The 13,322-nt window shown below is 44.2% G+C and overlaps 1 protein-coding gene across 1 annotated transcript in view; it reads right to left on the reverse strand.

Annotated features, from left to right (window-relative positions):
* The window catches only part of grid1a (glutamate receptor, ionotropic, delta 1a), a 293,648-nt gene that overhangs the window by 12,115 nt on the left and 268,211 nt on the right, over nucleotides 1–13,322 (reverse strand). Inside the window, exon 13 of the mRNA XM_056610046.1 lies at nucleotides 5,452–5,590. Within this exon, the coding sequence (XP_056466021.1) occupies nucleotides 5,452–5,590 (139 nt within the window). The remainder of the gene's footprint in view (nucleotides 1–5,451; nucleotides 5,591–13,322) is intronic.

Consider the following 13,322-nt stretch of genomic DNA (forward strand, 5'->3'; position numbering starts at 1 on the left):
TCTGTCCGCCTGCCTGTCTGTGTGTATGTGAGTGTGTTGGGCAAAGGATCCTTACCACTTGTACACGGTTGTACACGTATTTCAGTTTTATAGAACAATGTTTTTCTTTTATAGAACAATGTTTTTCTGCCCTCTCCTATTCTTCTCATAATAGTATTAGACCACTAATAATGGCTGGGATCCAATGCAATCTCAACGGCATCCATCCAGGAACATTGTTTTCTCTGCTTCATTCCATTTCGAGATGTGTGACGTGACAAATTTGTCATATTTCTTGAACCGAGTGACATGACATGGAGAGAGGTATACACACACACACACACAGACACACAGAGTAGAGTGGGCGAGAGAGAGAGAGATCTTACTTTTAACAACAATAACACCAACCTGAGTATCCCTTCTGTCCAATAATCTCAGAGGTGAGAGAATAAAGTGGACCAATTCCAGCATTTGATTAGCTGCTGGTGATGTTAATGTTTTTTCCTGCTGTTGTTGTTCTTGTTGCTTTTAGTTTTGGAGTCAAGTGACCCACGACTGAGGTCGTATTTCAGGGGGTTAAATTCTCGATTTAGAGACAGCCGTAACTGAGCTGGTCAGCTCCACTGGGATTGTAACACTATGCAATCACTGCAGACGTCTGTATGTATGCACCTTCCAGGGAATGTAATGTATTGGCCAAGGAGCCTTTAAGCTCCGAGACTGATGTGTTATGATAGGCATGATCATGGGAAGATACGGGCAGTTACCAAGCATACATTCAATCAGACAATGGGTGGACATAATTCTTATAGAGAAACTTTCACATCATGAGTAAATACAAAGGAAACAAAGTTGAGGGGGAGTGACCATCGTGGAGAGTTTAGGATTGGCCATGGCTGAATTATGTAAATAGGGTTTATATAATTTGTATATAATTATATTTTATAGTTAAGTGGTGAGCCCATGCTCATTTTAATATTGGGTTTCTGGTTGAGTCCACTGGTACCAAACATCATTTGTTATATCATGCTAGAACATAAGTCATCCTGGCCTTTGATACGGTTTGATCCTTGTCCTTGATGATGTCCTTGATGTCTCTCTTTAATCAACGGCAGCATCACAAAATCAGAAGGCATGAATAGCCATGAAACGTAGATGGTAACATGGTGTCAATTTATGACTTTTCTAAGCGGTGCCAGAGATGAAACATCCTATAGTCAATTACTCCTGCTCACCATAAATGTCGTCTAGCCACCGCTAGAGAACTGGCTTACGAATAATGATATTGACTTTTCAGCACATTTTCTGTCCAAAATTAAATCGAAACAGGGAGTTAGAACACTGAAAGCCTTGTACTTTCAGACACAGAGATTAGCATATTGCTTAAAGAAATGTGTTTACTTTTTGGGCCTTTCTCTGAAAGAATTAAAGCATGTCAGTGATGTTAATGACCAAGGTTGAGAGGATCACAGCATCTCTGACAAAAACAATGAATCTGACGATTGCTCCTGCCCCGCCACACACACACACACACACACACACACACACACACACACACACACACACACACACACACACACACACACACACACACACACACACACACACACACACACACACACACACACACACACACACACACACACACTACACACTTACTCAAATGAGTCAACAAAAGGCGATCCGGCCAGAATACTAAGAAGGGAACAGAGATGGAGATTGTTTTAATCAGCCCTGCCTTTCTAAATGGTCTGCTGTTGTGAAATTAATCAAAGTAGTTGGCCTTTCAGCAACACCGTCGAAACAAACGGCACAGAGATCAGGTTCACACGAGAGCATCACAACTATATGTGCGTTGCCATACGACCCACGCCACGTCTTGCTTCCGGTTTACAATTACCTCTGCCATCTTGGAGAACATAAGCAACACAGAGCTAGACCAGAGGAATACACCCATCCAGCCCTGCCTTCTGTATTCTGCATGTGAATCTATCTTGCTTTTATGGCGTTATATCAAATATCAGAATTTACAGCTGTTTAGGGGTGGATTGTTGCAAATCTGTAACATTTCCCAGACCAAAAACATTAGCATTTTTCATATGAGGTTTTATTCCCTGTTGTCGAACTACAGTGAATGTCTGGCTGGAGGAAGAGGTTTTGGAGAATTAGTGTCTATCTTTTACAGCTTCAGCTATTTGTTGCTGTTTCTTCCAGTCCTGGCTTCTAGTTGTGGCTTCTCTGGTCTTGCATGCTTTAAATTGAGCTGCATCCGACAGCATAGAACCACACTTATGCAAATCATGCAGAACATACAGAAGCCTCCTATTCCGATTAAATATTGCTCTATTTTGCCCATAGTTTGTATTCTGTTCACGCTTCTGCTTTCTATAGACAGTAAATAAGTGAGGGAGTTCTTGTGAACTCTCCCAACTTATTGCAAATCTGTGTGTTAATATCTTTATGTGACTCAGCCCTCCCACACATCATTAGAGATGCATATTTAAAGGTTTGTACATTGGCAGGAGAGGTAAACAAAAGTAGTAATTAACCTGTAATCAGTCTATAACTCCAGCTACATTGCTTTAATCTGTTTATGGCACTTCATTATTTAGTAATGAGGTTGTTTATAGTTACACATCATCAAAGATAAGCATAACTCTGACCACAAGTTGTAGCCTAAATGTGTCCCCATTGATCGTTAAAGAACCAGCATTTATTATAGTTTCAAGTGCAGTTTTGCAGTACATCGCAAATGCAAAACTGTGATTCTGAATATGCCAATATTAATAACAAAAAAGTAGTGCTATTCCTATTTGTGTCCGTTCAGCATGTCATTTCATGTCATGGTTGTAAGGAAGCCTTGAACAACATCAAGTGTCTTGGCAGCTTGTAGCAGACACAATCTGGTGCTGTTGCCTTGTGCCCGTATTTATGCCACCTTGTTGTGGAAAATTGCATGTAACAAAATAACAAAATCCACGAGAGCAGGAACCATTGTAACTAAGAAATAACCAGCTTTGATTCAAACAAATAAACAGAGGATTTGTGGCCCGTATGCTTGACTTCTTAAGGACACAACATTTAAAGTTGTCTTCACGGTTTGAATGCACCAATTTCACAGCATCTTGAGGCAACCAAAAACTTTTGAATCGTGCCAGAGTTTTTCTGGCGCTCTTTAAAGTTATATAGTGGCGTATCATTCAGAAAGATTGTTTCATGGCATTATGTCAGGAATCCTTCAGTTAAGACACGATGTAGACGAGACTATCGCCCAGTTGGTATATTCGTGGCAGTTGTATTAACCTTGTTGTCGTAGATTCTGTGACAGCTGTAACCAATATCATAGCTATACTCTCAATGCTTGAGCACAGGACATATGCCATTAACCCACACACATTTATCAACTAAAAAACACAAACACAAACATACACTCACACACAATCATCCATGGATGGATGTAGCACTCACCACACACATTAAATTCCTCCTTTGCAAATAGCAAGAGCTTGCTTGTTTCCCCAGCATTATCAAATGTTCTACCACAGCAACATTGAATTTAGTAGCCTGATGCGATTAATTTGCCGGAACACAACAAGGTCTAATAAATTGTTTGAGAAATACTCAATAGATATACTCCTAAAACAAAAGACGCAGCCCCATTATACGGGAGTTGAAGAGATAAGATGAAGAGGTTTCAGCGATTGGTAGAAGATAGATGAGTAGGAGGAAGAGCAAAGCATTAAATGAGGTAAGGGAACTGTTAGGCAAATGGCGTTTCAGGTATACGTTTTAAATAGAGTTACGTTATGCTAGTGGTCAGACAGGGTAGGAGAGCTTTAATTTACTGGATTGTGCTCTTTAATGGAAGGTTGATTGAGCAACGCCCATAAGCCCTGCACATCTTATCAGTATAATATATTAATTCCGATGGTAATAAAGATGAAACATAAACACGAAAGAGATGAAAACATTCCGTATGGTAATGTGACAGGATATGCTACATTTACTGCTAGTTTACGTTACGTGCCTTGAATATAATACAAGATAAAGAAGATATTTTTTTAAAGCAAGCGGGAAATATAATACAGCGAAGTATGATGGAACAATGGATTATGGGTATCAACAAATGTCATGTTACAAGAAAAACAAAACAAAAAACAGACACATGAATAGGTCTTCATGATGTAATAAATAATCACAACGCAACCGAGCAATGATTCACCACATTACAATCGGCAACAACATTTACTGTACAGCCGTGCTCATCCAACGCAGCTCGCTGTGTCAGCTCCACCTCATTCGGATCATCTCAATCAAATTATATACAATGACAAAGGAAAGCTTTGTGAAATAATCCCCACTGTAACAAAGTTATTTATGTAAGGATCAGAGTGCTCTCGCACTCTCGCACACACACACACACACACACACACACACACACACACACACACACACACACACACACACACACACACACACACACACACACACGCACACAAACACACACACACACACACATATAATGCATTTACATGCGCCCACAGTGCTGCTTACTATTCCATGTCATTTCTCTATAGTCCAGATGTAGCTGTTTGATCATCCTCCGCACGCAAACCCAACACAATCACACAGATCCCAGGCCAGCCATTGGGCGGATAGAAAGCTGCACACTGGATTTACTGGCAAATAACGTTTTGCAGCAAGAGGGGAACACATTTCTTCTTGTTAGGCAGCAATTTGGAGATTTCACACACACTCAACATGTCACTGAATGGAGATTGACGAGGAGGACTTTACAGTTGTCTCTACGATAAAATAAACCCACATTTCTGCACGACTATTATCATTTGTAACCTCGGCTGCTTGAATTCTAATGTCGTCCCACTAAACACGTTCTCTGTGCGTGTGTGTGTGATCTCTGAGCTTACGTAAGATATTCTGTTGTGTTTGTTTTTGTATCAGGACTAACAGGCCAGCAATTAGTGGTTACACTGTTTCTCACCAAGACCGCAACACAGTGAAACCAGTTCTTTATTTCTGGGGAAATCAGTGTAAGAATGACTTTAGCTGTGTAGTACATGTTCTTGAGATGACAAGCAATTTGTACCAATCACGGTGTAGCTCGAGACACCGATGTGATCGCGTACATCTGCGTGGTCATTCAAGAGGGACCCCCGAGCAAGAGGGTTTAAATCAACCATATTATATTTTTACCATATTCTAGACTCTGGTTATCTTAGGCATTGTAATTTTTTCGCGCAAAGCATTTACCAGGTGCCATATATATTCTATAATAACCCAAGCTGATAGCGTGCATACAAGTGTCTTTAGGTATTTTGCATTACACTTTCTGAACACCATTAATTGATTTCTGCTCCACCCTACGCAAAGTGACTACACTACAAATAAACAACAAAGTAGACACTTGGGGAGAAGGGAGGCGGGGGGGGGGGGGGGGGGGGGGCGTCTTACCGAACGGCGTTGTCCATGCGGGACACGGTGAGGTAGGCGGCGAGGTTGGCGGTGTAGGAGGAGCACACGATGAGGGTGAAGAGCCACCAGCTGCCCATCACGATCCGCAGGGCTACGGACCCCAGGATGGAGTCGTTTCCTGGGAACACGGAAGTGAAAGAACCCCCCAATCAATCACATAGACGGGGCTGTCACACACATATGGTGTTTATGCACACACACACACACACACACACACACACACACACACACACACACACACACACACACACACACACACACACACAAGCTCTGAGGGCGGTGTCAACCATGCGATACAAGAACCCTCTCATCGGGGAGAGAGGGGGGGGGGGTGAGGAGTCATCGATGCGCAGGGGAGCTCTCCTTCACACTCGCCCCCACACCTGAGCATCAATCCAATAAGCCCCCCATCCCCCGCCGCACACACAGACTCCGACGACCTGAACACCCTGTTCTAGATATAGGTGCTCCTCTGATCTCAGCTGTCTACATCAGCTACCACGAATCGCTGTCAAATACAAATATAAACATAACTGACAACACAACACAACAGTCTCATTAATAATGAATGCACAGAGAAGGATTCACAAATGTAATTTGTGATTTATTACTCTCTTCTCACAAATACATTTCAATGCACACAAATGGATATCGGCATGTATAAATGTAAAATAAATCCAAAATCAAAAATAAGTTTCACAAACACATTTCTGATCCACACACAAATGTGTCTTGTTTATTTTTTTTTTAAAATAAATCAATAAATATATAAATTAAAAAAATATTTGCAATTTTCATCAAAAAGGTACGGAACCCGTAAAGGGACATGAAAAAAAGAAAAAAAAAGTAAACGTTTCTCGTGAGCAAGAGGAAGTATCTCGTGCGCACGAGAAAGTATGTCGTGCGCACGAGAAGGTATCTCGTGCGCACGAGAAGGTATCTCGTGCGCACGAGAAGGTATCTCGTGAGCACGAGAAGGTATCTCGTGAGCACGAGAAAGTATCTTGCGCGCACGAGAAAGTATCGTACGCATATCACTGGCAGTGTGTGTGTGTGTGTGTGTGTGTGTGTGTGTGTGTGTGTGTGTGTGTGTGTGTGTGTACTTTAAATGTGAATAAGTGCACATATAAATCTAGATTTTATTTTAATAAAGTATTGATTGTTCAGCATGACGCAGTCTAGTGATTTGGGGTTACGTCTTTGAAGTGTCCCTACCAAAGCTGAGACAAAACTTACACCCATGGAATAAAGTACCCAGCCTGTCAACAAACGGTGGCCGCTTCATTCCGACCATATTCCGACCTATAAGGCACACTAACCATCTCGTAGTTGGAGGCAAAAGAGAATACGCGCTCCAATAGTGCGAGATAAAAATATAGCACATTCATTTTAATGATTTTAGCTTGTGTGTGCCCGTGCCCGCGATAAATCACACACAAGCTAAAATCATTCAAATTAATGTGCTTTATTTTTATCTCAAATTATTGGATCACGTCTTGCGCTCCGCCTCCAACTACGAGATGGTTAGTTACATCTTTCCTGCTGTCGGCTCCCAGGCCGAGGAGCAGGGCCGTTGCTACGATTCCTGGGCCCCTAGACAAGATTTACTGATGGGCCCCCCTGCGCTGAATTGTTGACGGGGGGGGGGGGGGGGGGGGGGGGGGGGTGTAAGGAGCAATTGTTGACGGGGGGGGGGGGGGGGGTGGAAGGAGCAATTGTTGACGAGGGAGAAAAATTGTTGAGGGGGGGGGGGGGGGGGGGGGGGACAGAGGGGGGGGGGGGGGGGGGGGCGCTATGGTAGTACTATGGGCTGGTAGTAAAATAAAAAAATTAATTTTTTTTTTTTTTTTTTTTTGTGGGCCCCCCCTGGGCTGTGGGCCCCTAGAATCGTCATCACCTTTCACCCCTTATCGACGGCCCTGCCGAGGAGCACAGGTGATACGTTCCCTCCAGGACCGATGCTCTCTCGGGGGCAACACCCTTCACTTTGACCAACAGTGAGTCTGCTTATAGGTCGGAATATGATGGAATGAAGCGGCCACCGATTCTTGACAGGCTGGGTACTTTATTCTTCATTACTTCATTATCGTACATTACTTCACTAGACTGACACGCACGCTATCGCTCGCTCTCCTCGCTCGTCCACCTACTCGCTGACGTCACACACACACACACACACACACACACACACACACACACACACACACACACACACACACACACACACACACACACACACACACACACACACACATTTCTCGTGCGCACAAGAAAGTATCTCGTGAGCACCAGATACTTTCTCGTGCTCAGGAGAAACGTTTACTTTTTCTTTTTTTTTCATGTCCCTTTACGGGTTCCGTAAAAAGGTATTTGGATGTTGTTACATTTATAAACAAACTGTTAAACTTGAATTTACAAGACTTTTTTTCATTTGTGAAAATTTGTTGTATGTATTTATATGTGGATTTGACACTCTCCTGACGTGGCTGGATTCACAAATACATTTTTTTCAACTAAGGAACTCTCTGTAGCCAATCAGATGCCTCTCTTGTTTTCAGCCAATCACATGACTGCAGTGACTGGGTTTTTAGATTGTACATGCCGTTAAAGCAGCATTAATAATCGTTTACTACTTTAACGGCACCGACCATCCCGAAACCCAGTTGAAACTAGATTGAAAAAGTGTGTAGTTCAAAACGTGACGCAGCTTTTACTTCTTCGCCACCTAGAGATTGTTATGTATGATCGTTCAAAAACCCCATGTTCTATTTCATGTAGGCTACGCCGTCTAGGCTTCGCCTTATGGGCTTGTCCCGTGCGCGTGCTTGCGCGCACTGAAAAATTTCAACTATGCACCAATGAACGTGGGCACCGCCCACATTTCCCACGGCACCGTGTACATAAGGCGGCGCAAACCGCCGCCCATCCTCCCTTTTCTTTCAGCAATTTGTACTGATCAACGAAGAGATATGACTTCCAACGATAAGATGACCCATGGCAGCGGCGTGGGCCTCAGTGCGCCTCCTGTCCCGCTTCCCTGGCGCCTCGGCGCTGAACACGCCGCGGCTGCCTTGGTTGCCCCCGCCTCCTGCGCCGCCTGCCGCGCGCTGCCTGAAGAGGGGCTCCTCTCCAGGCACCTCTTTTTCTCCCCGTGGGTGGATCTCGCTGAGGCCATCGACATCTTCGGGGCCGGAGTTCCGGACGCCCAGGACGCCGGCGAGCACTTCGTGGTTGACGACGTCGCCTCCTTGGACGACGTCTTTCCTGGCTCTGCGTCCGAGTTCTCCCGCTCTGGGGCTTCCACCAAAGCCACTATCGTCCCGGGGGAGAGACCGCACCGGATGGCCAATCTCTTCGGCGAAATCATGGGTGACGCGGCGGCCATCAAGGGCATCCCTATGCCAGCCCCGCCTCTCGCCCCCATGTCGGATGACATGCAGGGCCTGTTCGGCAGGCGCACAGGAAGTTTCTCTGTCTCATGTCCCGCGGCGGTTGCATCCCGACATTGTCAGACTGATCTGGCAGAGGTTTCGGGACGGCTCAGGTGGACCTGTTCGCGTGCAGGGAGAACACACACTGCAGGGGGTGGTTCTCTCTCAACCCCTCGGGATCTTCCCCCGTTGGGGGTGGATGCGTTGGAGCACACACCATGGTCGCGGGGTTCTCTTTTATGCGTTTCTTCCGCTCCAGCTGATCCTTCCTCTTCTGGAACGGGTCAGACAGGAGAGATTGGCCCTGATTAAAGTGGCTCCGGAGAACCACTCTGCTCTGTGGTTTCCAGAGCTGGCAGCGCTCTCACGGATGGCGCCGTGGCCGGTACCGTTCATACCGGATGCGCTTTCACAGGCCCATGGAACGGTGCACCACCCGCCCGATGTATCGGGACGGCTGTTGCATACACCACGCTGGGGTCTCCCCACCGTGTTGCGCGGGTTGTCCAGGGACCCTGGGACTCTGTCTCAGGCCCCTTTGGTTGCCCTGTCCTTTAAAACGGCGCTCTTATTGGCTTTGGTTCTGCCAATCGGGCCTGTGAGCTGACTGCTCTGTCTGTCAGTCCGAGCTGCTTGTGGCTTAGCGAGGACAGCTCCTTTGCGCTGCTCAGACCTAATCCTGCGTTCCTCCCAAGAACATTAATAGTTCTTTCCGGTTGAGAGATATTGTGCTTAAGGCTTTTCACCCCTGTGCCCTGTGCGGCCGCTGGCTATGTACGTGAAACGCTTGTTTGTGTGTTATAGCGACGCTAGCAGGGGCCGCGCTCTCTCTAAAAAGTGGTTTTCTCGCTGGATATGTGAGGGTGTTTGTTTAGCCTACGCTCGGCAAGGCTTAGCGCCACCATTGGGCGTTAAAGCTCACTGGACACGGGGTGTGGCCGCTTCAACGGCTCTACTCAGAGGCGTTCCGGTGGAAGACATTTGCGCGGCTGCGTCTTGGTCTTCCCCCGGCCCCTTTGTTCGTTTCTACATTTTAGGCTAACTCGGCAACTCTGTGTTGGAGTCCGGTGCCCCTTCTACGGCTTAAGAATGATTTTTCCCTTCACATTCATGGATTCCATGAAGGACGGATTGGGCCCGGAGTCTTTGGAGACTCACTTTTTTCTCTTGATCATCGCCTTGCTTGACCTAGGAGGAATTTGTTTTTTATTAAGCTGTTGTGTTTTGCACATCCTCTGCTTTTTTGAGTCATGTGTGCCCTGGTGACTTAAAGTTTCTTGACTGGGGTCCAGCAGGAGTACATTGATTGGGCTCCGCTCGCAGCTTCACCTTAGCCTATAAGGCGAAGCCTAGACGGCGTAACCTACATGAAATAGAACGATAGTTATGATATTATAACTCTAGTTCTATGATTGTAGGCGTAGCCGTCTAGTTTCCCACCTGCTGTACCCTCCAAATGCTGAAAGAATAGCGTGGAGGATGGGCCGCGTTTTGCGCCGCCCAATTAACGTGGGCGGTGCCCACGTTGATTGGTGCATAGTTTAAGTTTTTCAGTGCGCGCAAGCACGCACACGGGACAAGCCCATAAGGCGAAGCTTAGACGGCTACGCATACAATCATAGAACTAGAGTTATAATATAATAACTATCATTATTTCCCATAGACATTTGATCGAGGGAACCAGGAGGCTCGGAGGCAGGGCTCTTCAGAGGTCGGAAATGCAGCCATGTGATTGGCTGAAAACGAGGGAGGCATCTGATTGGCTTCAGAGAGTTCCTTGTTGAAAAAAATGTATTTGTGAATCCAGCCACGTCAGGAGTCTCAAAAATCCATATAAATACAGACCAGTTCACACACAAATGCAAACAAGTTCACAAATGAAAAGCATCTTGTTAATTCAAGTTTAACAGTTTGCATATAAATGTTACAACTTCCAAATCAATTTTTGATGAAAATTGCTAATATTTTTTTAATTCATATATTTATGGATTTATATTACATTTATTTAAACCAAGACACATTTGTGTGTGGATCAGAAATGTGTTTTTGAAACCTATTTTTGTATAGGGTTTTATTTTACATTTATACATACCGATATCCATTTGTGTGTGCATTGAAATGTATTTGTGAGGAGAGAGTAATTTATATATAAATCAACATTTGTGAATCCTTCTGTAGGAGCCTAAATGCCTATTGGCTTTATTTAAGTTCATATTTTACAATGACGTTTGGATTTTCATAAGTGAAATAATATCATAGTTAATTGCGTTAATTTCGAATATATGGAATTTTATTTTGCAATTCACTTGCAATATTTTTGGTGTATGCGCACATTTAGTTACTTTATTTTGAAGTGTGACAGGAACTTAATTGTTTTAACTACCGGTGACAGACTGTCAGGACAACAAGCGTGGAGCCACACAGTTTTTTGACCTCTCTCTCTCGTTCTCTTTCTATCTCTTACCTCTAATCATAACCTCATTGTGGAAAAGGATTTTTGTATTTTGCGTTGGACAAGTAAACCCTTTAAACATCACGTCGTGGTCCAGTGGATTATTTTTGTGGATATTAGATGAGGTATGCGTCGAAGGTAAAACGGAGCGTCAAGCTGAAGCTTCACTAATTAGACCTATTGATCCTATACCTTCTCTGTGCATTCATTATTAATTAATTCTGTGCATTCATTATTAACTTTTCTGACCCCATAGTCTCTGTGCACACAGACGGACACAAAAAAACATGAATCGTCGTTATTATTGTCATCATCATCATCATTATTATATATATATATATATATGTATCATCCTCATCATCATTATCATTATCATCAGAGTCAACACCTGTATGCTTCCTCCTGAACCCTCCACTCATAACACACACTCTGATCTATCTTCATCCAACCCTAACAGGCCAGGGTATGAAGTAGAAAGCTTCTCCTCTTATACATCTGGGTGTGTTGTGTAACTCCTACTACAGCCTATCAAGGCAGCCACAGCACAGTGTCATGTCATAATGTTTGCTTTGTGTTCCCTCCGGTCTAATCTCACGTGTCAGTGTGTGGCCTCATGTGTATCCGGCCTTTTCCCCACAAACAAGACACAGATAGATGGTCGCATTGTCTTTGGTATCTTCACATCGTGTCGGTGTCCGACTCTATGTCCATCTCACTTACTTGAGTCTCAGTGAATGTTCATAACCAAGCACAAGAGAGAAGGGATGGGGGGGGGGGCTCAGAATACATTGCGGTTTCCAACCGTGAAGCCATACAAATGTCAGAGTAAAAGCTGGGAGGAAATGTGAAAAGTAATGAATATATAGTCGTCGGGAAGCATAAAGGCATGAGCAGCTGTACCCTTTGGATGGCCCAAAAGAAACGCTAACTTTCTAGTCGACAACACTGCATCCATCATTATCTGCTTTCATTCTCCTATGAAATGACTTTGATACGAGGAAAGGTTAAGGTCGCCTGGAAATTAGATGAGACAAGGACATTAAGACAATATTTTCCCCCACACATCCCCAGAATTTAAAGTAGCAGTATCGAAATAACAAAAGAAACTCAGACTAGCATGTGTTCCAATAACATTATAGACATGCTGTGTTTGAACATATATCAGCTATTTGTGTGTGCGTCTGTGCGTATCTGTGTGCGTGCGGTTGCGTATGTGTCCGTATCTACAGTACTACAAAGCCACGCCAGATGTGATAACATCATTACGAAATCATCGAGGGAAATAGAATTTCCTTCCGACATTCGGAACTTCAGAAGTCTCTATCAAAGAGACTCGGGTTACCCAACTAAATGCAACACGCGATTAAATGAAGCAAGACCAGTCGATATTAAGACCAATAAGCATTGAGAAAAGTAATCATGGAGTCAAAGAGAATGCAACCTCTCCTTTAAATAAGAGAGGCAGGCTTAAACACACGGCTCACAGAACAATGAACGCTGTAGTGCGAAGGCCTTTTCAGTATCAGTCACTGATATAGACACTTATCGCAGTTGAAGATACTTGAAGGAACTGTGGCATAACAATTCCCAGACACAGTTCAAAAGCCAAGGGTGCAGCCATTGCCGTGTTTGTTGGCTCGTGTCTCTTTTCTCAGTAAAAATCTGCTTAGTCCAAGGACTGGATTTCATCCAACCTCAACTACTAAAATAAAGTATACAGTACTAGATATCATTGCCCCCCACACACACACACACATACACACACACACCACACACACATGCTATTTGCCATGTAGTTCAAAGAAAGCATCACATCATTGCCCCACACACACAAACAAGCAAGTTTGTGTGTGTGTGTGGGGTTTGGAAGAATGCATCTGTTGTGTGTGTTTCCTACTGTTCCATACGAGTGAAGATGAGCAAAACCAAAAGGCCAGCTTCGTCGTAACCGCCATTTAATAAAATAA

The sequence above is a fragment of the Gadus chalcogrammus genome, chromosome 15 (genome assembly GCF_026213295.1).
Source record: "Gadus chalcogrammus isolate NIFS_2021 chromosome 15, NIFS_Gcha_1.0, whole genome shotgun sequence".
NCBI classification, from domain to species: domain Eukaryota; kingdom Metazoa; phylum Chordata; class Actinopteri; order Gadiformes; family Gadidae; genus Gadus; species Gadus chalcogrammus.